Source organism: Lates calcarifer, linkage group LG10 (genome assembly GCF_001640805.2).
Source record: "Lates calcarifer isolate ASB-BC8 linkage group LG10, TLL_Latcal_v3, whole genome shotgun sequence".
Lineage (NCBI taxonomy): Eukaryota > Metazoa > Chordata > Actinopteri > Centropomidae > Lates > Lates calcarifer.
In genome coordinates this window covers 17,971,723-17,999,462 of record NC_066842.1, presented here as the reverse complement: position 1 = coordinate 17,999,462, position 27,740 = coordinate 17,971,723, and the positions used below count along the sequence as shown (strand labels likewise).

Sequence of the window (27,740 nt, the reverse complement as noted above, 5' to 3'; positions counted from 1 at the left end):
TCTTATGTGCCTATCATAAGATTCTTGAGGGATCTGTGGTGAATTATTTGACAGCTCTTGATGTCAAAACGTGTGGTAACCCCTGATCTGAGACAAGCAGAGTGGAGAGCTAGAATATCAAAAATACTGGTGCTGGACGAGTGTCTCAAACTGAAGGGAAATCAGACAGAAGATTTACACTCTGAATTACTGAATAGCTCCCAATCAATTTATTTTAACAGAACAACATTTAGACCATATAATGATGTTTGTGAGGCGTTCTTCCTGATTTCTAACGTCTGATGTGACTCATTAACGTGAACTGTTGGAGCACAATCAAAAAAGAAGCTCGGCACAAATGTTAACGACATGTTCCATTTCTATAAAATGTAAATAAAGGCCATCTGCTCCGATATGTAAACAGCAGACTGACTCCTCCTATCCGGGCGTCCCTGACGTCTTGGTCCGCCCCCTTCTACATCGCTATCTGTTCTCATTGGTCAAGAGCTCAAGCCCTGCCCACGTTACGGCTGTCCTGCCACCTCCTACCGGACGTCGGACCGCCCACCAGAGAGAAGACAAAAACAATCGGCATCTCTTACACAGTACAATATAAACAGGAGGACCTAAACAGAATTTAGAAAATATACACCCTTTTTCACTGACACTGACACCACAGAGGGAGACATGGTTTCTCCAGTAACAGTGGTGAGTATCATCTCAAACTAGCGTTGATATTTTTTACACAGTGGCAGCTAGTTCAGCTACGTGGTAACAACACTTCCGAAGGTAGAAGTATCCATCCTTAGTAATGTTTCTGTCTGTATATGTTCAGTACCGCCTCGCGTTCCTACATCAGTGTTAATGTTTTATTATTGTATTATTCATAGCATAGCATGTCATACTTTGTCTCCGAAGGCCAGCGCATGCTCATTATGGTGATAATTTAATTAGCAGCAAATAAAAATGTCTGTTTGCTAAATTGAAAATGTTCAGCCAGGTACCGTCGGGCACCCACGGCGCTGTCAGCGTCTTTATTTGCCTCAGTATTTCGTACTATACATCTGTATGTGTGTTGGGGGACGACACACAGAGCAGGAACTTTTATGTTCAGTGTAGCCGCTTCCTTGACATGTCGGCACGTTTTAGCAGCGACCGTTCACGCCGCTCCATCTCGATATTCCACGTACAGAAGGACGGTTCCACAGATTTTCAAAGGCAGTCCCTGACAAAAAAGAAAACCTGTCATGTGACGACCTTTTTGTCTCCTTTTTTTTCCTTTCCTGTAGCCTCCAGTGACGCATGCGCCAAGCAGTGCTCTCTGCTGTGGCTGGCTTTCTTTTCATCTCCTTTGCTGCAGCTTTACATAGACTCTATTGTTTAACACATGCATTATTAGCTCTATAATTCACCAGAGTGCCACTGTGGGAAACTGACCATTTTGACAAAAAATATCACAGCTACATAAATAATTTAACCACCTCTGGCATCCTCTTACTTTGACAGAGATGCTATGAAATTTTACCCCATTTGCGGGGGCCATGAAGGATGGTGTGGTGTAACTTGGCCTGTAGTAAACCCTAATGTGTATCCTGTGTGACTGCTCTGAGAGTAGTCTATGGGGAGACATGCTTGCCATACAGTCTGGTTGCCTTAGCAATGACGATGCTGTACAAGTTCTGGGGTTGCCTAACTTCTCTAAATTGTGGTGTAAGGGAACGTGGAGGCATTTGCTGGGATAGAAAACACTGTAGAACATTGTATTTTAGGACACACATTTATCTCCCTCCAGTTTAACTTTATGAGAAGAAGTAGACAATCAAAGACATGCTTTGTGATTATCACACATCATCACACATCACATTAACCACATTGGTCTCAAAGTATTTTATTATCTGTTTTGATTTACACGTATGAAGGTACATTGTAATAACTGAAAGATATCAGTGGGTTTAGAGTTTGTGGGTCCACACTTTTATCTCTGCTCAGAGGTCAAATATATCATCAAAGTGATAATTACCCCATTAGAGCTTCTATAAATCCATCATTACATTTACATAAAATGCAGCTGTATCTGGCCCATGTTTTTATTCCAACTCTTAAAGGTTTTGATAAACACTACCACACCGTATGACATCTGGTGAACAGACTGTTCAACTTTTGTTCTTTACAGATGATGTAGAATTGGTCACTTGGAGCATGCTGTCCTTAAATCATGTGGACTTTGCACTTTCTGTCAGGTACCTGCTGTAGCCCAGAGATACAGTGGGAGCTTCACTTTGATACAATTGTAAAGGATCTAACAATTGCCCAAGTGTTTTTACTGCGCTCTACATTACACACTTATGCCAAAAACAGAAGCATTTCTATAAAGCAGAGCAGAGATTATGTTGCAGAAGGTATTCTGTTGTGAGAAAAAAACTGCACTCATTGCACTGTGCTGTACTGCTTGTCTGCAGCTGACCTCAGGTTATCCTTGGAGTTAAAGCAGCTGCAAGATGGAAGGAAACAGTGTGTGTGTGTGTGATGCTACATCGAAATAACATTGTCATATGACTCACATGCCAGCTGTCCCTGCCAGGACCATACTTATATTACAGTTCCCACCTGCCAAATGAAGTACATAAGAGTGTACAGGTCTTTAATATATTTCCGCGTATCATGTTTCTAACACTCTTCTTGCATATGACCCAGAACGGTTGAATAGATCCTAGTCACCCTGACTGAATGTTATTCAGTGTGTCAGCACAGGTCTTTTGTCTGTTCATGGTCACTGAACTAGCATCACTGGCTAACAGCTTTTTGTTCCTTTGTGAACTGTAGCTACAAGATGAGTTCTGGCTCAAATAGGTTGCTGATAGTTTTGCCAGTTACAGAAGGTTGGAAATTAGTGAGCATCTGAGGACACTCCTCACTCATTTTGCAGTTTTCCCCAAATAATGAACCATCATTTACTAATTTAAGGAGGGCCACTGTGTGTTTGGTTTTGGATAACAGGCCACTGTAGAGAAGGGGGCCATTCGATCCTGTTCATTCCACCAAAAAAAAAAAAAACAAAACAACAACCTTTTGCTTGTTAGTAACCATGCAAATACAGTCAATCATTAACTATATTATTCTTTAACTGAGGACAGAGGCAGGTGTTTACAGCCAGTCAGCTGTATGTTCCACAGAACTTTTATAATGTGATCATTCAGACGGCTAGATGGTAACACAATGAATCATTTTGTTTGCCTCCCAAATGAGGCAGTATGTTCTGTACTTTAATGCTGGCGACAGCTGACTGTCACGCGCAGCTCAAAGCTGTCGCTAATGTCCTCTTCAGTGTCCATGCAGACAAACTGATGAGTAGGTTACAGCTGAGACAATGGCCCGCCATTCTCATTTAGATACAAGACACTGAATGGGAGAGCTGTGGCTGAGCCTCAGAGAAATAAAACTATTACGTCCACCATAGACCAGTTTATGAATTCTAGCAGGCAATTACGCCCTCTTGATGGAAAAATTTGATGTAATCACTTTCTAGCTTAATGGGATAGGGAGCATTGTGCTAGAGAAGATCAATTACATCAGATATTACAGCAGTAATGGTAGGTGATATAACAAGATAAGTTGTTGCTTTTTCTAAATTGAACATCAAACTAAATTAAAATTCAGTCCAGGTGATGATACAGTGAGATAAACATGTTTTAGGGAAATCTGAAAGAGTAGCTTTTGTATGCTTTGTTACATAGGTGTTTCCCCATGCTGTTTTAATCTAATCTCTTTCCTATTAGCCCTATTGTAATTGTGTGGATGCAGTAAGTTTACATGAAAAACAATGGAAAGGGAAACTGCAAAGTATGGCTCAAACGCCACATGAATAGGACCAAAGGTTATGGGAATCTCTGACTTCCTCCAACCTTCCTCCCTGGAATCTGTATTCACCCTGCAAACCTCTAAGTAGACTCAGATGATCCACATATCATTTGAGTGTTGTTTTCCCCACAGAAAATGATCAAACTGTTTATGATCATGGATCATTGAGCTTAAATATAATCAGGTCACAGCCTGTAGATCTCAGGCTAAGTGTTCTTTTGTTGCACTCTATTGAACAATAGATTAGGCCTTGTCTGTGTAATGATTATACTTAGAGCCATCCTTGAATCCTGACAGTACAACAGAAATATGTTGTGTTTTCCTGTGTCCTGTGCTTAAGTAGCCACCAGTGGCCTGGTAAAGAGACTTATGATACTGGCTAGTCTGGGAGTGCTGCAGGGTTGTTTCCCATACTTGGCACCCATTTGGTCTTAATGGGATAGATAGACTCACCAAACACACACACACACACACACACACACGCATAATACTTGCTCTAATCTTTATTTATGTCTCCATTTGTTTTTATGAAGGCCAAGCAAAGCACACCATGGAGGGGAGAGGAGTGCATTAGTTCACATCATACACCTGGTGTTAGTTTCGCCCTAGTGGAAAAATTCCTCTCATGCTACTTGGATCTATAAGAGACTGATAATGTCTTAGATGGACATGAAAGCAAAAAGCAAAACATTGTTTCCTGAGTATAAGCAAGCGTAGCTACAGTACAGCAGCTTATTTTGACTTTACTTATCTCAGTTTTGGCAGATCAGATGATGGGCTCAAGTGATGGTGGCTCACCCCTTACTCAACTTGTTTTGCCACTTTTTTGGAAGCTCAGACTTTAGAGGCAAAAGACTGAAACTGCCTTTAGTTGTAAAGATACATTTAAGAGAAAATGAAATACTCAGATATGTACAAACACAGAGTGTGTAAATGTAGATATAGCACTCTTTAAGAATTTAAAAGTGAGCAATAAGCACACACATAAAAACACCAGTAATTGAAATGAAATGAAATACACATTACAGGTGCAGAGAAGGGAAAACATTGTAAGTCAAGTTGAAAGCTAAACGAAAACAGATTTTCTAAGCTGTCAAAACTGTAGAAAACTAAAATCCCTGATATTTGGGAATGGTATTCCTCAGTTCGAGAGTGAAAATGAAATGTCTATTTTTTGTACCAAACCTACAGTGGAAGATCTGAGTGAACGTGAAGGCACATAAAACAACAGGGTGTCTGCATTCTTGGCAAGTCATATACAGCCAGATCGTAATGACACAGAGAGTCAGTGTACAGTAGTTGAGAGTGATATACACTCAGTTTAGTCAGCAGGGTAGCCACAGAATTTTGAGTACATTGTGGACTCTCAGTAGGCTCTTTTAGAGAAATGGTAAAAGGTTCATTGCAGTAGTCGAGCATGGTTGAGATGAATATGTGAATATACTTAGCATCCTGCTGGCTTAGTAATGGCCGCTTCATTGCCATATTTCTGAGGGGAAGAAATGTTGCTGGTCACTTTAAAAATGTGATTTAAAGCTTAATTACTCAGGCTTGTGTGTGTGTGTTTTTTTTTTTTTTTTTGCTCTGAAAACGCACGTGTGAACTTCTGCATGAAATCCCTATTGTTTTCCTGCTGTGTGTTAGTCCTATCAGGTACACCGGGGCCAGTTTGAGGTCACTCAAACGCTGTGCCCGATCCTGTACTGTAATTTGGCCTGCTACTTTATTGAGCAGTTGTTCAATCAGGGGCCTCCCCTTTCCCCTCTTCTCCTCCAGGAGTATAAATTGTATGAACCAGAATGACCCCTCATTTTCTCACCTCTCCCCTCTCTCCCCCGAGTCGCTCTTAAATCCAACTGTCATCTGAATGCTGGTAATCCCATCTCACTCACTGGTCCCCCTCCCAAACAAGCTTCACTTCCCCATGCTTCCTTGCTCTATTTGCTTATTCTTTTTGTGAATATTGCAATCAGAGCTTTTGTCTGGGTCATTTTGCATTACCACAGAATATTTGTGGTGAGGGATGCAAAATGGCTACTGAAAAATACTGATCTATATAGCAGCTATTGCCTAGTCTCTTTCACCCTTATCCTGCTGCCCTGTGACCCCCGCTTTGTTCCTATCCTCATCTCTCCTCCAGTGATCTCAGCACTAGTGACTCCTCACTCACTTCATTTCCCTGACAACTCAACCTCTCCTTACCTCTCCCTCTTTAAACCCCCAGGGATGTCTGCCTAGAGAGTGCTTCTCAGAACCATAGGTGTGTGATCATTCCAGAGGTGTTGTGAAATCTCTTTCCAACTATCTGTTTTGTTTTTCTGTGACCCTGTTGGGCCTCGTGTATTTGGACAGAAAGAAATATGACTGGTAACAGTTGGGAGGAAGAAATGGACACTTGAATATGCGACATAGTTCCCATGAGCATGAGATACAGAGAAGAAGGTGGAGTTGGGAGAGGAAAGGAGAAAGAAAAACAGGATGGGGGGAGAGTCAAAAAAGAAGCAAAGGAAAGGTTACTAGAAGTCAAAGAAACAAAGTGGAACCTCTTTGTATTTCCCCCTCTGCTTGCTGTTTTTGCAGAGTTTCAGCCACAAAACACGTGCATGTCTGAGATAGTGATGTGACCACACGAAGCAACCCTGAGGACTGTTCCAGTCCAAACCCAAACCACTTTCCCACATAAGGAGAAATGCTTAAACTTTACTGCTAGTGTTCCCTCTTTTAAATAAAGCATGAGATACTGTACCTCAGAAACACAAAGTGCTGACTGTTAATGAGGTTTCTGCTTACTGTGATATGTTTCATAGTTTCTGCCTTGAGATAAAAGCTCTTTTATTAAATCTAGTTTAAGACTGACTGACAATAATATCACATCGCTCTGATTCACTTGATAAAACAAACTCATGTAAGTGCAACCAACTATGACTCAGCTGATAATGTAAATATTTAATCTGCTTTCAGGTCAAGAGTGAAGGCCCTAAGCTGGTGCCATTCTTCAAGGCAACCTGTGTGTACTTTGTCCTGTGGCTGCCCACCTCAAGCCCATCCTGGTTCAGCGCCCTGATCAAATGTCTGCCCATCTTTTGCCTGTGGGTCTTTTTACTGGCGCACGGCTTCAGCTTCCTAGGTGCTCACTCCAGTGCCCGCAAGATCTTGGCTGGCCTCATCTTTTCTGCTCTGGGTGATGCCTTTCTCATCTGGCAGGAGCAGGGCTACTTCATCCACGGTGAGGAGAAACCTTACACACTGAGTCGCTTAATTACAATTGTCTCATCTACAGAACTATCTTCTGTCATATGAATTTTACATTCTTAGGGATAATCCTGGTTTATTTCAATGTGGGCTTTATTGTTTGTAGTTCTGAGTGATAACATATTAAAATCTGGGAAGGCATAGACATCACTATAATCAGACAGGTGGAAAAGAAGATGAAAGCAAACAGCAGACTTATAAACCTGTCACTTTTAAACATCCATTATGCTTTACATACAAAACTACTGTAATAAACAGTTTTCCTGTGAAATGAATGCAGGAATCTCTGTCTGTTGATTTTCTCGAGATCCACTCACAATCTACAGTTCACTTCCTCGGGTCCACAGTAATTCACCTGTGAAGTTTGAAGTCGATCAGATGAGTAGTTGTCAAAAAAATCAAAATACAGACAGTAAGACAGAGATTCCTCCATTTATAACAGATAACATGGTAGTTAATCTGATGAAACCCTTAACCTGTTTACAAGCTGTCTAATTGTGTGACTGCTGATGTGTTATTGCTCTGTCGGACTTGTTGCGACTTGTTGTTGCAATATCACCATGTTGCCAGATCTCAGAAGTTACTTTGGTAAGTACAGGGTTACAAGTTGAGTACAAGTTGTCATAACCAGTAAAAACTCTGTCCAAAAGAACCAAGTTATAATAAACCCAAATCTTTAATTCCTTATTATAAATTAGATGAGCTTCTTATCATTCCATCAGGTTTCATGCTTCGGGCTTTAATTCATGATTTTTGCACAAGGCTTTATTTCACATTGAGGAGATAGAAAAGATCTCATTCTGTAAGACCATATTTAGATGATTTATAAATATCTAATGTCTTACAGGCCTTCTGATGTTTGCCATCACCCACATCCTCTACTCATCCGCCTTTGGGATGAAACCCCTCAACGTGCGTGCGGGCCTTGTGATCACTGCTGTGTCCTCTCTGAGCTACATGCTGCTGTACCCCTACCTGTCAGGCCCCTTCACCTACCTGGTGGCGGTGTACATCGCTCTGATCGGCTTCATGGGCTGGAGGGCCATCGCAGGCCTGCAGCTGGCCAATGACCTGTGGACCTGGACCAAGCTGTCCGCCTGCCTGGGCGCCGTGCTCTTCATGGTCTCTGACCTCACCATCGCCGTCAACAAGTTCTGCTTCCCCGTGCCCCACTCACGCGCCATCATCATGGCCACCTACTACGCTGCGCAGATGCTGATAGCGCTGTCGGCCGTCGAGTGCCAGGATGTGGAGGTGGCCAGGAAGAGAACATGAGGTGCCGCAGTCTCCACAGCGACGGGCCACAAGGCCGGGAAGGTGGCACCCGATCCCCCTTCAGCCCCAAGTGATCATGGACACATCTCACTGCCAGATCCCCAACCCTTAGCCCTCATCTCAGTGTGGCGCTCCCACACCGTTGTTACCATGGCGACTGGTCCACTACAGCCTTCACGTGGCTATCACCCTACTACCCCACTAGTATGGTAGTCTCACAACTGTCTTCTTACCATGAAGATACAGTAGTATTATCTTCAGCCTCTCCCGACAACAGTCCTACCTGCCTCCTACGATTCTAGAATGGCTGTCTCTTAACCTAGTTACCATGGAGACAAGTGTAGTAATATTAACCTGCTATATATAGAAAGTATTATTTTACTTTTAACTGTTTTAATTTAAGGGGAGCATGTCACTGGGGACCTTCAAGGAGTGTGTGTGAGAGAGCAATTTTAATGTGTGTGTGTGTGTGTGTGTGTGTGTGTGTGTGTGCACGTGTGTGTGCGTGCATTTATGTGTGTTTGATTAACACTCTTACCTCGCTTTCCACACAGTCCCATCGCACACTGACAATACACACTTTTATGTGGTCCAATAGTACAATTTAACATCTTATTTTTGTCATTTGTTTTGTTGCCTGCTATCTTCTTAAAAAGGGAGTTGTTGTTTTTTTTTAACTGACTTGCTTATGTTCAGTCTCTTTCCCTGAATTAAGGGTGCTATTCTTAAAGTCAGGGGCATATCCACACCTGTTTTATTATACTGCAGTCCTTTCCATTTCATTCACGAAAACCACACTGTCTTTGTTTGCTCCCTATATTTAACATTTTTAACAAATCTACACCCAGTCTCTCTGCATGAATTATTTTCCCATAAAGATGACCTTGAATAACCAGATGTGCAGGAGAAGAATAACAGAGACAAAATAAGGCAGTGAGATGAAAATGCAGGGAGGGAGAGTTGTGTGACTGCAGCAACCACTGTGTATTGTAGCTTTAGTTGGAGTTAGAGGCGGTGGAGGTTGTTTGTGGAAGCGTGATTCTTCCTGCTGAGATTGTATTGACACTGTCCTGCTGTCACAAAGAGAACACAGTAAACATTGCAGCCATAGACAACAACTGAACACATCATAACAGGCTGTACGGTGCACCTGCTTCTCCTTTTAGCATTAAGTCTTTCAGGCATTTTACAGTGTTCTGCCTGCCAGCAGATTTTTTTGTTTGTTTTTTTTTTTTTCAAGAAATGTTGGCTCAAATGTCGACATGTTCACACACCTGACACCTACAGCTCCTGCTGGTTTAGTTATTAGGAAAAGTTCATGGGGTTCTTACTGCTGGACTTGATCAGCCGACCTATGTTGTCATTGGCCTGTGACCATGTTATGGAGACTGAAAAGAAAGGGCTATGTTACAAGGTGAAATCTTTTTGTTAATCAACTCTGTGTGTGTGTGTGTGTGTGTGTGTGTGTGTGTGTGTGTGTGTGTGTGTGTCTGTGTCGTCCTCAAGAGGGCACAAACCCACTCATAACAACACACACAAACATGCACATTGCCCTGGGGCAGCCTGACCGCAAGACAAAAAAAAAGGGACATGAGTGGGGAACTGACTTGTCATGTGAGGGAATAGTTATCCCATTATTCCCAATAATTCCATCTCACAGGACACTTCATCAGCTTTAATCCTGCAAAATCTGCCTCAGGTAATCCCCGACGGGCCGACTGATATTTTACTTTTCATCTATCGCACATTTTCCCCTCTCACCTTTCGACTGTATCGGCCTCTGCAAACATTTTATGTGAAGTGAAGTGTCTTACTGAATAGTTAAGAGGTATGCTGTACCTCTTCATGCAGATGTCTACATGTTGCATACGCATGTTTTCAGTGTGCATGTGTGAGAGCGTATGTATTGCTTTTGTCTTAGGTATCGAGTGATCGTTTGTGTGTTCTCACGACCAGTCAAAACCAACTCAAGGCCAGAAATGCTGTGAACCACCATAGTTTATAATGAGTAGACACACTACTGGATATCTTTAATATTCTCACAAGGCTCTTAAACCTGTCTTCACACCCATCACCTCTTATATGTGTTTTATAGCATCCACAGAGTACTTATGTGTAGTCATTTAAGGATGACTTTAAGTTACTTGATTGGGTAGATTCAAACTGGGAGATATCCATTCTTCACGTTTCATTGGACCTAAACAGTGAGCATGCCTCCTCTTGACTGTACCCTTACAGACTGCAAGTATTTGTCACTGATTAATACCACTAACAGTTTATATATTGGAAAGAAAATCAATTAGAAATGTACAATAGCAATTTAAAGTGTTACTAACAAAAAAAATAACAAAGGGACAGTCACGTGTGATATATCATTGAACCCATGTTATGGGTTGATAACACACCCACATACGCACAAAAAAACACACACAAAAAAAAAAAAATGTGTTTTTACATCACATCAGTCACCATGATGGATCTGCAGGCAGACCATGGTGTTGACACTCATCAAGGTTTTTCTTTTTTCTTTTTTTTCCCCAAACATTAACACAGTCTTAGTTTGACCTGGAAAGACTCTCAGACCAAGTGGTTTATTCTTGACTGCCACTTTACCCGATAGTTCCTCAATCTCCTTTTGGCCTGTCAGCATGCATGTCAGCGCGATATTTCTGCTTTGTCAGTGTTTCATCAGTCCGTCTGTGTGACCACTCGTCTTCTGTTCCATATTTTAATTTGTCCTCCTGGCATCGCGGCAAAGTCCCGCTCTCCTCAGTACGCTCCCTCTCCTCATCTCGTCCCCCCCTCGGCAGCAGAAAACAGGTTCTGTCAGCAATTAATATACGCCTTTGTGCTGAAAGACGTCCACAGAGGCTTGCTAGCGGACATGTGTTTGTCTGTTTATTCTTAAATCAGGCTTTAGTGGAGTACCAGACAGAGATGTCAGTTAACATGATTGACTCTATTATGCAGCCTGAAGTAAAACCACGAGGGGATGACGAGATTGAGTCAAGCAGTCTTACTCATCCTTACTATGTGGACAATTTATGTAAGCATTACTTTCTTTGTCCTCTGCCACATAAAACCTCCTGACTTTTGCTCCAGTGGTCTCATGGCTACACGCCAACAGGCTTTACTTCAAAGTATTTCTGAGATTATTTTTGCTGGCCAGCCCACACTTTGGAAAATCTCCATGACTTTGTAAAGTGAAGTTGCTTTTCTGAAAGTGATAGATGAGTGGTGGCCTGTAAAGCAAGAAATCAAGTCAGAAAGCTGACAGCTGTTACGCCCCTGTGGAGGATTTTGTTTTAAATTTTCTCTTTGTTTCTTTTCCATTGTTTCTATTCTCAATTGACTTGGGCACAGGTACCCAAAGTTGAAAGCATAATAGAAAACTCGACTCATCTCACTGAGTGGAAGTTGTTAGCATTAGAGCCCTCTCATGTATCAAACAAGATTTTGTTGTGCAGGAGACAGAGGTCCCCCCCTCATTGGTGCAAGAGGGTTTTTGGCCTTCCACTTAGGAAGGAGGTTATTGTCGAGCAATACTGTAGCTGGAATTAGGTGAGGAGGTGAAATATGACACACGGGGGGAAGACTGCCTTTCCATCCGGTTCGTTAGCTGCCATCCTGTTCCCCCCCTTACAGATGGCAGGCCAGCAGGCGCATCACTTTACCCCAGCCTGTCAACAACCCTGTTGTTCTGAGCTTTGTGGGTGCAGACAAAAGGGACCTGAGAGAGCTGTGGGAGGCCAGTATGGTTTGGCCTGCGCTGCGAGTAATGAGCTGTTGTAGTGGAGAGGGCCCGTGGTTTCACTTGGTCCTCTGAATAAGCTGGCACTTTTCTTTGATTTTAAAGTTTTCTCTCTCTTTTCTTTTTGCTGTTATTTCTTGTTGATCTTTGATTTGAAACATTTTGCTGTTAATGTGCTGTGCCCATTATCATGCAGCTGCTGACATCCAGAACATAGAGCTGTAAAGTTTGTATTACCTTACTTGTGCATGACAAGTAGGTTGAAATGAATCCTCCACATCAACTCTTATCTGCGGTGATGGAAAAGTGCACACTGTACACCCAGGACCCACAGTCCTCCAACATCAGTATGAGCTTATGAAGCATGTAAAATACCCATCTTTGTAATATTAATCTGAATCCACTGTGTGCTGCACTTTTCTGTCCCCAGAGTAAGGCCAGTCAATCTCTCCTTAAAGCTAGCAGCTATAGTGTTTAAAACAAAAGGATTGTTATGTACTGTATTCATTAAAGTATATGCTCATCATTCCTTTATTCTTTCTTTCTTTAAGAGATAAAACAGAAGTTACAGTTTGAAGACAGTTTGGTTTTGATGTTGATGGTTTAAGCACAAGAAAAGTGACAGATCAATCAGCATTTTTCTTGAAATGGCATTAAGTAATTGCTCATGAAGTGTTACAAACCTCTTAAGAAGTGTTATTTGCAGAAAAGCAGCCCTTTTCTTCTTTGCCTGTCACTGTGGGAAAAAGGATTTTTTTTTTTCCCCCAAATGACTTTAGATTTTTTTTTTCATTGAGGGCCCATTACAATGCATCATTTGACTTCATTTAATGAACAAATCTTTTTTAATTCTCTTACATACTTTACCTTGTTGTCCTTGATTTTCACTTTGTGATTTATTTCTTTCATGACTGTAGAGATAAAATAGTTTCTTTGCTGTAGTGAAACTGCTATGAATGTGAATATCTATTGGAGAAATAAATGCAATTACAATGCAACTTCAGCATAATGTCCTTTGGTCTGTTTTTTGTTGTTGTTTCCTAGAATCAAAGGTACAGCATTCAAAATGTCAGCTGATATTTATAACTGTTTGGTGTTTTGTGTTTCTACAGAAGCTGCTGGCCCTCAGCAGCTAAAGTGCCATTAAGGCAGAAAGGGCTGGAAGACAACAGAGAGCTCTGTTCTAGTAACTGCTGCACTCTATTGTCTGGCCGAGGTGGAAAATGTGCTTTCAACAGCCTTTAACCCTATGGAAACTCATTCAGACTGCTACCAATGAAGCTCTCTCTCTTCCCTTTTCTGTCTTCCTCTTCTCTGGTTGTCTGCTTCTTTATCTCCTGTTTTCTTTTAAACATGCACACAGAGAGAGCACATCTCGTAGTTTATTCCTGTAGGACCTGTGCCAGTTCTCTCCAAATGCCTTTCATTCACTCGCAGCCAGGGGTTTGCCATCAAAGAACTCCAGTCTTCTATGAAAATTAGGCGTCTCTGTAATGGCCTTTATAAAAACAGGCTTGGTGAGATCCCATAAAATGACACAGAAATAAATGTGAAAAAAGGAGCAAAGAAAAACACTTGAATGAACTCACTGCTGCACAATATTTTTTATTTTCAAGCCATGTGTATCCCTCAGGTTCAGTCATTTAAATGCAATGCACTAAAATGTCAGGAAAACTCATCAAATACCTCGATTGACTATTCAGGCTTTCACACCAGACTACTTCCACCTTATTGTGCCTTAGCTGAGTGGTGAAGAGGCGGAAGGTACCAGTGACGTCCGTTTAGTGCCTGTTGGTGCTTAATTGATTTGAACCTGGCAACCTGACACTGCCAGTCCCATGGTGGCTCTATAGAAATGGAGTTTGTGGGAGCCAGCACGGTGACGTCAGGATGGAGAGGGGTTGTCACCTCTCTCTGTCTGCTTGGCAGCTCTTCACCAGACCACACTCGTTCTCTCAAGAAGCAGCAGACTACTGCTATACAAGGAAGGCTATACAGACACTGTCGAGATGGAAGCTATCACACACCGTGGTCAGAAAGTGTTGGGTCACTTTTTGTTTTGTTTTTACACATTGGATTTGAAATAAACAATCACAGCAGGGTTGAAATGAACATTTGGGTTCAAAGGTTCAAATAAAATCTGTATTCAAACTGTATCGGACAGTGTTGGGCTCACAGCACTTTTTATTAGGAAAACACAGCAGGACAGTGAAACAACTCAATCCAACTGAGCAAATAGCCCCTGAAACAAGCAAGAAGTGAAAATGACCACAGTGCAGTTCTGGCACAGTGTCAGCAGGGAAAATAACAAGTGTCTTGTGACATCTATGAGCTGTAACATGTCAAAGACTTTTCATTTCCAACTAAATATTAAATATGATGGCTTTTAGTTTGTTTTAACTTGTCCAAGTACTTTCTGTTGCCTAAAATTAGGAGACTTTTTTTTTTTTTTTTAAAAGGATTCCAGCACCTTCACAGGAATGGATGATGATGCCAGGAGTCACCATCTCAACCTCACTGTTTCATTTCAAATCCAGTAACTGGATTACAGATCACATGCAAAAAAAATCTGTCACACTAATACTTTCTCACTGTACTCTCTGCACAGTGACACATTATGGAAGGTGGAAATAATTTACTTTTGTTTGAGAATTATCTTGAGGTATTTTTTAATCACAGAGAAAAACACCAAGAAAAACTGAGACAGTGAGAAGAGGAGTGAGAAGAGGGTGACAACTTCTGATACAAGTTGTTGACTGGATCCAAAGCCAGGACACTGTAATTATATGGTATGCAGATCCCCAGAGTAAGCCACGGGGACACTCCAGAGAGAAGTGACATTTAAATTTTGACTACTTGCATTATTGGCAGCAAACCACCCTCAGACAATCAGCTGTGGGAATGTGGTGCAGTTTGGATTATTTTTGACACTATCCATTCTAATTGACTGACCTGACATGGCATGTGGCCTTGTACAGCTAGTCCTGTGAGACAAGTCTAATTGGGAAGCAGAGTCTGAAAAGATGAAAGTTAAATTCCTTTATAGAGAGAAAAGCTTCTGTGACTTAAAGAGAAAAAGTACAATCTCTGCTGCTGCGCAAGCTGACTAACCTAAGTCAAAATCTCAGCACACCAAACATTAATCTGCCCCTGGAGCAGAATGCCTACACTAGGATGGGAGAAAGTCTGACCTCTAGTGGTCACTTGATACACTACCAGAGCTGGGGGGAAAGGAGTAAAGGCAAATTGAAAGTTGAAAAATCAGTCAAAATCTGAAATTCCAGTCAACATTTTTTGCAATGTCCCAAAATTCCTAAATTATTGGATGTGGCAACAGTACATGCAGCATAAGCTCAATGGCCAATCAAAGTGCATTTGTCATGGCAACAGCTGAAGCAGACTTCTTACAAAATAAGCCTCTCTTTGTTTGCCTGGTTGGTCAGGCTCTCCAACAGACTCTTGTCATCTTTATCTGGAAGACACGATGACATGCAGAGAGATAAAAAAAAATTGTCCAGCTAAAGCATAATGTACTTTTTTGATTAAGCCAGCCTTCTACTCCCCTTCCTTCCCTTTTCCCCTGAAAACTGAAAACTTACCAAAGATCACCAGGTTGCAGGAGCACTTGGCCATACCCAGAGGGTTCTCCAGCACCAGTGTGTATTCTCCGCCATCTTTGGCTCCGCAAGTGGGGATGACTAGGGTGCACACTCCGTTGGCTGTGCTGTGCCAGAATCGAGGGGAGTCAGAGATCTTTGATTCCCCTTTATACCAGCAGGCCTAGACAGGGGAATCACCAACATTATTATTACTTATGGGGGAATAGGGGATGATATCAAAGGCAAAGAAAGTTCACTCAAATGTGTCAGTTATTAATGCTCAGATGTGTCTTTCATACCTGTGGAGTTGGCATGCCCTGATAAGCACAGCTCATAGTGCAGTCATGCCCTCTGCGAACAGCATGGTCCTTCAGTGGCAGCAGGAAAGTAGGCTTCACCTGGCGTGGTGGTGAGACGTATTCTTTCAACCGAAGGCTGCTGATGCACTCTAGAAAAAATATGACATGCATATACACAAATTAGTGGATGTAATAGGCATAGGTACTCATCTGACATGCATATATTGAGGAAATCACTCACCTTTCTCCTTGGCGATGATGAGAGGTTCCTTTGAGTCCAAAGGATCACTGTCCCCAATAGAGTTTTGTGCAATGACCCTGAAGTAGTACTTCCTCCCTGGAAGCACACCAGTGACGGTGTACTTGCTGCTGAAGACACGCTCAGCCACAGTGAACCAGGAGGCAGTGCTGGTGTCTCGTTTGAGGATGACATAATGTGCTCCCTCATCGTCGTCAGCCATGTCTGGAGAGTGGTCCCACTGCAGCGTCACTGTGCCTGGCACCTCCTCTACCAGGCGGAGGTTCTTTGGGGGTCGGGGAAAGTCTGATGAAAGGAGGTAAGTACAGAAAGAGGATGAAGAGGAGGATAAATGGCAATGATGACGATAAGGGAATGGAAGAATAAACGATCAAGCTTCCGTCACTTACCTGTAACCTTCACATTAACATCATAGTGAGCCTCGCCATAGTCGTTCTTCAGGTGGGCACGGTAAACACCTGAGTCTGATCGCTGAGAAGAGGTAATGAGGAACTGGGAGTTACTCTTGCCCTTGGTGATGACTTCCTTTCCTGTAGTGAGGACCCCATCCTTGAACCAGGTTACCACTGGGGGAGGTGAAGCCTGTGAGGGTGAGCAAGACAGTAAGAATTTGTTTGATAAGACTAATGTGGAGTGCTAGTCTTGTGGCTCAGAGGAACATTACTATTATTAGTCTTACGGTGAAGCTGAGGTAGAGGCAAAGTGCCCTTCCAGCTCGGACCACCATCTGGTTCTTCAGCTTTCCCTGGAGATCAAATCTGGGTGGAACTGAACAGAAAGAAATAAAGAAGGAATAGAAAATAAAAGTAAAGATGGCAAAGGAGACTACAAGAGACCGCAGTCATATTACCAGGTGGAGGCATGGCCAATACGCCCTCCATCAGCTCAGTGGTCTCCCCCACCCCTCCTTCATTGACAGCCCGGATACGGAAGTGATACTTCATCCGCTCCTGAAGTCCTCCAAAGGTGAAGGTAGTACCAGCGATGGGGATCTTTGTAGCTTTCATCCACTCTTTAGCATCTTTGGGGCGCACCTCTAGGATGTAGCCAGAGGGTTCATCTCCCTGCTCTGGAGGTGTCCACCTTAACGAAATGGAGGAGTTTGTGGAGTCGGACACACACAGGTTCCTAACCAGGCCAGGAGCACCTGCAAGGGGAGGGACAGACTTTTTATTTACACTAGACAGTTCAAATAATATGCTTACAGAGAGGGAAGGAAGGAAAGATGGTTAAGGAGGCAGTGAAGGACTCACGTATTGGGTCTTTGGCCAGCACAGCATTAGAAACAGTGCTGGGACTGCCAGCTCCAGCCCTGTTTACGCTGGAGACTCTGAATTCATACTCAACATTATCCACCAGCCCATCCACCATGAATTTTGTATCTGAAAATAATAATATGGACACACATGAGGATATGGATACAAACAAAGGAGTATGTATCTTCAATGCAGAGATGAAAATCATACAGGTCCTTACTCAGGAATGTCTTTACTAAAAATGTGTGAACATAGCCTATCTTGTAAAAGATGACAAATCTATAGCAGCTGGTCATGACAACATGACTACAACCATTACAACAAGCATGACTGTCCTGAGTCTGACCTGTGAGCAACTCCTTATTGACCTGCAACCACATATTGCTGCCTTTCTTCCTCCTCTCCAGGATGTAGCCCTGAACTGGGGCTCCCCCGTCATGGGCTGGAGGTGTCCAGCTCACTGTCATAGTGTTCTTTGTTATGTTAGACACTTGGGGCTGGGACGCAGTGCCTGGAGGCTCTGAGTAGGCCAGTTTAAAACAGAACAGAGGGTGAGACATGACATGACATGATAATTTTATCGCCTGACGATAATTACAAGGAGGTGAATAACAATGAACAATGAGGATGATTACTCATGTGTCACCTCTGGACCCCTAAAAACACTCTCTTTTACACTTGCCTCTGGAAGTTCTGAGGGGTGATTTCAATCATGGCATTGATGATGATAATTTATAGTTTAAATCTCACCTACTGGCTCTCCAGCGCGCACCTCCTCTGTCTCAAGAGGTTCACTCATTCCCTCTGCATTGACAGCTCTGATGCGATACTGGTACGCCTGGCCCTCCTCCACTTTGTCATCTCTGAAGATGGTGGTGCTGTTGTCCACCTCGCCGACCCTGTTCCAGGACTTCTTACCTGCCACGCGCCGCTCGATCACAAAGCTGGTCACCTGCTTACCCCCATTGTCCCGGGGAGCCTTCCACTTCATCTTGATGCCCTTTCCTGATAGCTCTGGGAATTCTACTTTCCCTTGGGGAGGCTTTGGATGATCTAGAGCATGTGGTAAAATGTGGGTTAGGTATTTCAAACCCCACACTGAATAAAACTGCTTTACATTTTGTTCCCAAATACGTGTGTCACCCACCAATCACATTCAGATGCAGGTTGGCAACAGCAGTGCCACAGTCGCTCTTCAAACGGAGCATAATTGCGCCACTGTCCTCTCGCACACATCTAGCAAGTGAGAGCAAATATTTAGAAGTGTGTATCTGTATTTACATTTGTTTGATCTTAATCTGATCACCCCACCTGCTGAGCACCAGGGAGGTACCATCAGCTGTCTTCTCCACCTTGGTTCTCTCATCCTCTGTGACTTCCACCCCATCCTTGTACCAGGTGACCTTGGGAGGTGGTTTGCCTTTGAAGGGGATCTTAATAGTGGCTGTCTGGCCTGCCTTCACAACCACAGGTCGGGCACCCAGCAAGTCCAGCACAGAGGAATCAATCTCTGGAGGGTCTGGGAAACAGAGTTCATACATACTTGGGTCAGTTTCTATTGATGTTTTGATACAGTTTATGATTTTTAGTGTGGTTTTAATTAATTTAGAGATGTCTAACTCTGGCGACTCCTCGTGGTGGCATCAAAAGAAAAAAAAAAAAAAAAGCTCTGGCAAACAGGACCATAAGTTGACCTCTAGCATAATACACTAACTGGATTTAAATATTTACATAGTGTTTGATTCTATGACAGGGACAGAAAACCTATTCCATTATGTATCTGCCCCACTTATGAATACATACTCAAATGTCAAATACAAATACACACACACACAACACACACAACACACACTCACACTGACCTGCAATAGTGAGCACAGCCTCACTCTCAGCCCCCTTGGCTCTAAAGGTGTACTTGCCCTCATGAGCGTCAGTCACACCAGAGAAGATTAGCTTGTGGACGGCTCCCTGTTTGACCACCTGAACCCTGCTCAGCCCTGAAATCTGCCAAAACACAACACTGTTTTTTAGGACGTGTCAACAAAAGATAAACACAAAAGCCTTGACTATGCTCCTAATGAAGTAGATGAAGAGGTTTTTGATTATGACATTCAGGTTGTTTATCATTTGAAAACACACTTACTGCCAAATGTCTGACATAAAGGTATTAAGGGGGAATGAGAGGGATGGTGCATTTGATGGCTTCATCGCTTTCATCTTCTCTTATGTCATCTCTTACCTCCATTCCATCCTTCAGCCACATTCCATCCACCTTCTCATCATCAAGAACAACACATAGCTCTGCAGTGGAGCCTGTAGGACACTGAGCATCTGACATACCTCTTAACACTGAGGCAAACCGCTCTGGTGGCACACAAAGAAAAAGAGATTAATTACTTACTATTAGTTAAGAATGTTCCAGTGTTACAAGTTGGCTGACTCTGAAAATAACTGCAGACAGATATCATTACCATCCACAGTTAGATTGGCAGAGCTGACATATTCATGCGTGTCATTGTCCTGAGTGCAGACGACAGAGTACTCTCCCCCGTCTGTCAGCTCACAGTCCTCGATGATAACCTCTGCCCTCTTTCCCTCGCGCATGAAGATGTAGCGCCGGCTCGCTGTGATATCGCAGCCATCCTTCAGCCAGCGAATGTGCACGTCCTTGGAGCTCATCTCGCACTCCAGGCGGACCTTGCTTCTCTCCTGCACGTGGACATTCTTCAAGTGGCTGATAAACTTGATGGGAATCCCTGGATAAAGAATTAAAAAAAAAAGGCCAAGGGTAAAATGAAGGGGAATCACTTGAGGGTTTATTTGGCCTTTACCGGCATGATGTTGTACTATAAACACATGCTTAATCACATCTATAGGGTGGAATTATGAGCAAACTTTAATTGTGTGCCTGCTTACAGTATTAGGTTTGTTCTTCATATCCAGTCCCTCCACATATAGTAGCCCTTCATGATATTATTATACATAAAGAACAAGAAAGATAGTCTACTCATCACTAACAGTAATTAACACAACCTCAGTGACTATGCTTCTGTTCCCGCAACCCCAGAGGACAGCCACATGTCCTTGTAAAGATATTTACATGCCCCAGCTTGCACCTTGGGCAAGTAAGCATCTTGTTAGACAGAGCCGTAATAAATGAGCTTGTTGTGAGGAGGGATTTGGTTGGATTACTTTCAACTCAGCACTAGAAGGGAGGATTTATTATGCTACCCATACGTCTTCATTCGGAAGATAGAGGGAAGATGATGTTGTTTAGCACAGCTATGAAGGAACGCAGCTTCTAATCACAGGGGAGGGGAAAAAAAGGCAGTAACTGCTCATCTCCACCAAGTCTGAAAGGGGAAGTTTGTTTCCTTAGAAATGCGAGCTCCACTAAAACAGGAAGGCACGGCCCTTCTGGGAAAAAACAAAACAAGACATAACAAAAAAAGCACACACAACAACTCCTTCTTTTATGATGGTCCGTACGTTCAATAAAAAGTGGCACGGTGGTGGTGAGGTCTCCGATGCTGATGGTGTAGTCCCCAGTGTCGCTGACTTTCACATCCTTAATCTTTAAGGTGTAGGTCAGACCATCCTCAGACAAGGACACATCAAACTTTTCATCTCTTTTTACTTCCTTTCCTTTTACCTGGGAAAACACAAGCACTTGTGGGAGAATGATTTCCATATCACGTATTATTACCCTGGTGTTCATATCTACCAGATATGTTGTCAGTATATTTTGTGTCCTTTTCATCTAAGTTACCTATTGTAGGTGCCAAAAACTCCTGGAAAGACATGTCTTTATATCTCTTCCCAGATGGGAAATTGTATGATTCCGTACTGGTTCAATTAAGTTCTTAAATATTCCTTTTTAAGTCAGATACAAACCTTCCAGATGAGTGGTGCATTTGTCTTCTTGGAGAGACGGACCTCAAACACTGCGGTCTGGCGCTCTGTCACTTTCTTTGGCTTGAAGTCAGACAGGAATTTCAGAGGTTCATCTGAAAGAGAGATAAGAGGGAAAAAGACTTTGTCATTATATGGTTTAAAGCGCACACCTCACCAAAAAGGATTCCATGACAAATAACATCATTTGCAAGCTACAAAAGATGTCTGGCAACAGGGGCTTTAATTACGTGGGTGTTCAGAAAAAATATATGATGACTAAGAAAGTCATTTTGTCTATTTATGGTCTGTAAATGAAGAGATGACAAACAGGATAGGAGACTGACACTGAATGGATGGAATAAAAGTGTATAAGAGAAACAAAACAGTCATGCAGATATACCAGTCATTATACTCATATAAAACCTGTCCCTGTGTATTATACAGTCTAATGAGTCCAAATCACCACACTGACAGAACACCACATGGCACAGGTGTTGAGAGATGCAAATGACAAGTAAAAGAGAGTGTACAAAAACATTGAAAGTGACACTGAGAGCAGGTAAATGCTATCAATGATGACACTGCCTCTCTAAGTTATGAGCAGTGGGAAGGACTCGAGCCCCACTCAGCACTTGCCTATGACGTTAAGCCTGGCTGACAGCCTCTTGTCTCCAACCTGCAGAGTATAGGTGCCCATGTCACTGAGGCTCACGCTAGAAATGCACAGCATGTGCTTGGTTCCCATCTGCTTCACTTCGTATTTCCCATGAGAGTACTGGATCCGCAGTAGCTCCACGCCCTGAATCGTAAATAAAATGGCAGTCTTAGTCTTATTGATTGGGGGGGGCTCACAGGTGGTTTATGTGGAAACACTCTGACACCTTCTCACAACAGACAGGCAAATATATAGTTTTACCAGGAACCACTGCATCCTGATATTTGGATCCTTCAGCTCCAGGATGGTGTCAAAGACGACGTTGGTGTCAGCTTTGGCAGTGATGTCCTCCAGGGGCTTCAACACACGCACCATCTGACCAAATATCAACCGATCAAACATATATTTACAGATAACCCACAAAAATGGCAACATGACACTGTGTAGTATTTTCCCATCTTCACATTAGCTGACTAGAAAGTTGTTATGCGACACACCTTTGGTGCTGTTGTTGTGTTGTGGGACATTTAACTTTTTTTTCCACCTTTTTCTATTCTGCTCTATTTTAAGCTGTTTTTCATATCATATACCAAACCTTCTTTCTTATGTGATCCTGTATATGAACAAGCTCTCTGTATGACAGGCCCACCTCCACCTCCACTTTCTTCTTCATCTCCTTCAGCTTCTTGAGGATGCCTCTGAAGTCGGTGAAGCCGTACTCGGCACAGATCCTCTCATAGTCCTTCTTGTCAGCTCCAGCCAGGATCTTTAACATCTCCTCCTCTGTGGGTGGCTTCTTCTCTTCTCTTTTCTCCACACTCCTGCACAGGGAGGGAGATCCCCAATGGGTAATAAGCGTGCACGTGTGTTTACATGGGCATATATATAGGTGTGTGTCAGGCTTTCATGCACGGGTGTCTGACAGTTAGTCTGACAGTGTATGCATATGTGTGATGACAGCTGAAAAGCAGCTTCTTCTGCCCCTGGGGCAACACTGGTGCATGGTGGAGCTCTTTACATCTTGTCCTGTAGATATTTCTGGGTGCATGCAAAAAAAAGGGGGGGGATCTGGAGGTGGATCAGAGGGAGCTCCATCACACTTTGACAGGTTTTGGGAGTGTCATGGTTAGTATTAGACGACAGGTTTGTGTTCCTACCGTTTCTTCAGCATCTTTTTGAAGTCCAACGCTGGATCTGGAAACAAAGATAGAGAAACTTCTACCTGAGGCACTGGGTGAAAACAGCAAACTAAGCTGAAAGCTCCTAAATAACTATCAAGACTGGAAAGGTTCACACAGTGTATCATGTGGAGGGGCTAGACTCACTTTCTGTTACAATGAGGGATACAGAGTAAGTGGCTTCTCCATGTTTGTTGGAAGCAATGCACTTGTAGACATCAGCATCCTCCAGGGCCATATTTTTGATCTGAAGTTGGAGGAAATGCATTACAGGTTACAGAAAATGAAATGAAAATCTCTTGCTTGATGCTTACTGTAAGATAATTTAAATGTGTCATGGTGTCATTGCAATCAGGTCACTTCAAATCCCACTGCAATACTTATTTCAAGCAAAGGGAGGCAGTGTCACGCTAGGAAATACACAGTAAACATTTAGCACTGCAACTCAACAGTCATCCCTCACCAGAGAAACAGATGGCAAGGGGAGATGCATATGTCAGCACCCACAAGTTAATTGCTTTATAATAGCTATTTAAGCTTCACTTAAGCTCCCCGGCTGGTACAGAGAAAGCGCTAAATCCACTCCAGAGTGGTTATAGATAAAAGGATCAGAGAGAGTTTTTTTTTTTCTTTCTATCTACTTTTCCCCATGATGCATGTGTGCTGTGTGACTAGACAGCACCAAGATGCCAGAGCCCTTTGGCTTAGTGGTAGCCTGTACAGAGCCACTGCAAGAGTCTGCTATGGGCACTTTTTAACTTTGCATTTTGAATATGTACTGTATCTTCCGTAGGCTACCGTACCGTAGCATTTAGATTTAAAGGCAGGTGGATTCATAAAAAGAAGTGCTTGCAGATATTGGTGCTCCAATCACACACTAATTTTGGAAGAAATTACTGGCATCTGTGTATAGATGTGATGGATTTCTAACAAAAAACTGCTAAGAAACAGCCATCAGCGAAGCAACCTGGAAACTAGAGTGTATTGATAAATGCAAAGATGCACATTATCTATACTGATATGTGACTGAAATAATACAAATTCAGAGCTAGCCATTAGCCATTGTGCAGAGATATCAAACAACATTTGGAAAGCAAACAAAATGCATCTCACAAAACATTAAAGAGATAAAATAAGACAAACCTCGTTCAAGTAATCACAGGCTTGTCATTTGGATCCTTTAATAAGCGAGGAACACAACGGGCAACAGTATGCAGTTATATTGTCAAACCTTGAGTATATGCTGATTGTTGATGTTGTCATAGAAAGATTTCGTTGCATCAGACAGGGGGCACCCGCTGGCCCGTTCCCAGCTGACACTGGGTTTGGGATTCCCCAACACTCTTGTCTTGAACACCGCATTATCACCTATGGACGGACATAGATACAGGTCAGGTCAATGCACATATTCTGCTTTGGAATTATTAGCTGAATACCAAGTAACAGTGATGGTTTTAAGACATAGTGGAGCAAAGAGTGAATGTTTAATGTACATTAGATGAATTGCCTCTCTCTCTCTCTCGACTTTTCCTGTTTTCTTTCTGAGACCAGCAAGTTTAAGGTCAGCCCATGAATGCTAATGCTATGGCTACCCTGCAGTGTTCTGCATATTGTGACAGGCTATCTTCTCCAAGCCTCTTAATCTATAATTCACAGGTAGAGTCAGGGTGAATAATAGAACAGAAGAATGCCTTTATTGTCACTGCGCTCTGGTAAAACTAAATTTAGATTGCTACTGCTGAATGGTGCAACAGTAAAAATAATTTAGTATATAAAATATAATTAGGGATCTTTAAACAGATTTGTCACAGATGTATAAATTGTATATTTAAGGGACTCACAATACCCACAAATACACACATGCACAAGCGGATGGTTATTTAAAATTTTAGAGATATTACCTTGGTTTAAATAAAGCTCAAGCACTTACAAAACAGGCTCTTGTATTCAACAGAGGAAGCAAAGGTTCTCTTCTATGGAGGTCACAAGCATCACACAAACTCTATTTAAGTGTCTTTTGTGTGTCTTTGTCAGGACTTTGAACAGATTGGATTTACAGCGCCTTCACCCAGAGAGACAAATTGTTATCTAAAGTTTACTCATTGCAGCAAACTTTTACCTCCCAGTGGAGTTTAGCTCGTGTCATCTGGAGTTTCCAGGCAAACTATGAGCAGGGATCTAAAATTAGCACGCACGTAGTTGTCTTATAGTCTCAGGGGCTCACAGATGTTTATGATGTGATGTGAGGAGAGATATTAAGGGATGCAGAGGGCGCTTCTTGGAATTTTCAAGGTGCTGTGAGAGAGGAAGGAGCAGTTCACCTCACCCTCTTGGGCAGTGATGGGGCGCAGCTTCTCCTCGAAATCTGGGACAGATTCTCCCTTGGGGATCTGGGGGGATTTCTGTACCTGGCTGAAGGACTCCACCACAGCTGAGGTCTTGCGCTGAACCCCGGAGTGCTCTGAGGAAGTGAAAAAGGACATTCTTGTCATAATCATGTGCAAACAGGCAAATTATGCTACAGCAGCCTAATGTGCAAGTGTAATGTTATCATCATGACATGGGTAATGTAGTTAATTAGCATCATAGTCAGTGTGCATTTGACCAAGGAGCTTAAAATAGGAGCCTGACATAATTTAGTCCCCAGTGTTCTCTCAGGAATGTTTTACATAGTGTGACAGGTAAGAAATGTTGCTTAAAGCTGCTGCTATTTTAATTATGTTCATCAATTATGTCATCTTCTCTCACTGTAATGGTAACTTTACTCTCCCATGCCATGTCTCATAATTAAAAATGTTACATCACAAAACATGGCAAATGGGGAGATGACGATCTTGAGGAGTAATTCATACCTTCAATGGTCCTTGACAGACCCTGGGACACTTTTCGCAGCTTGGTGGTGCTTGTGGAGGATGTAAAGGTGGAGGAGCTGGAGGATGATGATGAGGAGGAGGAGGACATCTGCGTCACTTGCTGTTCCATCTGCTCCATTCTGCCCCCAGTGGCCTGGAGGAGCTCTGCTGCCATGATGATGATGATGATGTAAAGGTGGTGCTGATCCGTCCCTGACTGCAGGCACAAATAGAGATGTGAAATGATAATTTTAAAAGTGGCAGACAATGCTCATTTGACTCCTAATTCTAGTGGGTATTGTTGCATTTAACAGCTTTCAGTCCTGATACATTGCCTCCAGTAGATAAGAGGCACCAGAGGGACAGAGGACAATCCTAACCACCCTCTCTAAATTCACACAACGATACAGCTAATATCCCATAGTGTACTCAGATAGCGAAAGAGCTGGGCTGGGCCTGTGTTTGTGCCCTTGCACGCGCGTGAGTGTATACTGGAGTGTTTGCGTGCGTGTGCGTGTGATGAACACACACATACACACACCTTCCCTCTGCCTCAGTGGTAATTAGGTTTGCGTTTTCACAAACACGCGCAGAGAAATGATTGAAACTAACCTCCCTTCCTCTGCTCCTCTCCTGCCCTTTCCTTGCTCTATCATCCTCCTTTCAACAGTGACTACAATGGTCCTTTGCCTTCACCAGGCTCATACAAAGATCCAATTAGAAAGGTAATCCACACACCTGCTGTGTGAGATAAAGCATTGTGTTTGTACCACTGATGAACTGCGCTCCTTCTTCTCTTAGTTTGAATTTGGATTCGCCCTCACATGCCTGTTCCCCCATTTCTTTTGTCTCTGCATGTGTGCAAGATGTGGATTAGTGTGTGTGCATCTTTGCCTGCACATAATAAATACATGTTACCAGCAGCTGAGGGAGGAAGATTGAACACATTATACCAATACAATGCCAAGTATGAACAAGAGTCAAGCTCCATCTAATTAAAAATGTGTCACTCACTGTACCTACCTACTATGAAATTTCAACACAGAAATAAAACCTCAAATAAAAGTCAGTATGATTACGTCTATATTTAGACACTAGTATAAAAATACAGAATTGTGTTTTTTCAGTGACAGCCTGGGTTTAGCATGCAAATGTCACTTCATAAGCCAAAGGAACAATTAACCATAAGATTAGTCTCTAAATGAAAAATGTAAATCCAATAAGTATTTATGTGAGTTTTTGCTTCCTGCGGCAAATGCACTACATGTTGGGGTTGGTGAACTAATTAGTTCCGTAAGCTTTGATACTTACCAAAGGAAGTTGTTTTTAAGCGACCGCAGCAAACCCTTTGATGGTATAACTCTACAGTCTAAAGGAGTAGCAAGTGACTCGAAGCTACAAAGTGCTGAACAGGTTGCTGTCTCACTGCAAGTGGAAAACAAGAACATCTCTTTTCTCTCCATACCTCTCTGCCTTTGTTCAGCATCCTTGATCTCTCTCTCTCTCTCTCTCTCTCTCTCTCTCTCTCTCTCTCTCTCTCTCTCTCTCTCTCTCACTCTCACAGCATCCAGCATGGCAAATTGCAAAAGGATCTCTTTTTTTTTGACTCCCCCCTCAGCTCTATTATTTCAGA

General features: G+C 42.7%; 2 protein-coding genes across 2 annotated transcripts; one reads left to right on the top strand and one right to left on the bottom strand.

The window, feature by feature from the left end:
* Positions 1-526: 526 nt before the first annotated feature.
* tmem86a (transmembrane protein 86A) lies at positions 527-13,118 on the top strand. Its single transcript, XM_018664327.2, has 3 exons — positions 527-687; positions 6,799-7,063; positions 7,937-13,118. Exons 1-3 carry the CDS (start codon positions 667-669, stop codon positions 8,362-8,364), a joined length of 714 nt encoding a protein of 237 aa, XP_018519843.1. The 5' UTR covers positions 527-666; the 3' UTR covers positions 8,365-13,118.
* An 88-nt stretch (positions 13,119-13,206) lies between these two features.
* On the bottom strand, positions 13,207-26,315 carry LOC108875406 (immunoglobulin superfamily member 22). Its single transcript, XM_018664326.2, has 25 exons — positions 26,108-26,315; positions 25,582-25,716; positions 24,487-24,623; positions 23,403-23,502; positions 23,235-23,271; positions 22,727-22,898; positions 22,339-22,452; positions 22,059-22,221; positions 21,423-21,535; positions 21,018-21,180; positions 20,000-20,284; positions 19,768-19,892; positions 19,391-19,532; positions 18,840-19,047; positions 18,676-18,764; positions 18,279-18,581; positions 17,875-18,048; positions 17,526-17,654; positions 17,123-17,419; positions 16,952-17,040; positions 16,662-16,854; positions 16,255-16,557; positions 16,014-16,162; positions 15,715-15,895; positions 13,207-15,587 (listed from the first exon to the last, which is right to left on the bottom strand). The coding sequence occupies exons 1-25, from the start codon at positions 26,280-26,282 to the stop codon at positions 15,520-15,522; spliced, it is 4,044 nt and encodes a 1,347-aa protein (XP_018519842.1). The 5' UTR covers positions 26,283-26,315; the 3' UTR covers positions 13,207-15,519.
* Between the last annotated feature and the right edge of the window lie 1,425 nt (positions 26,316-27,740).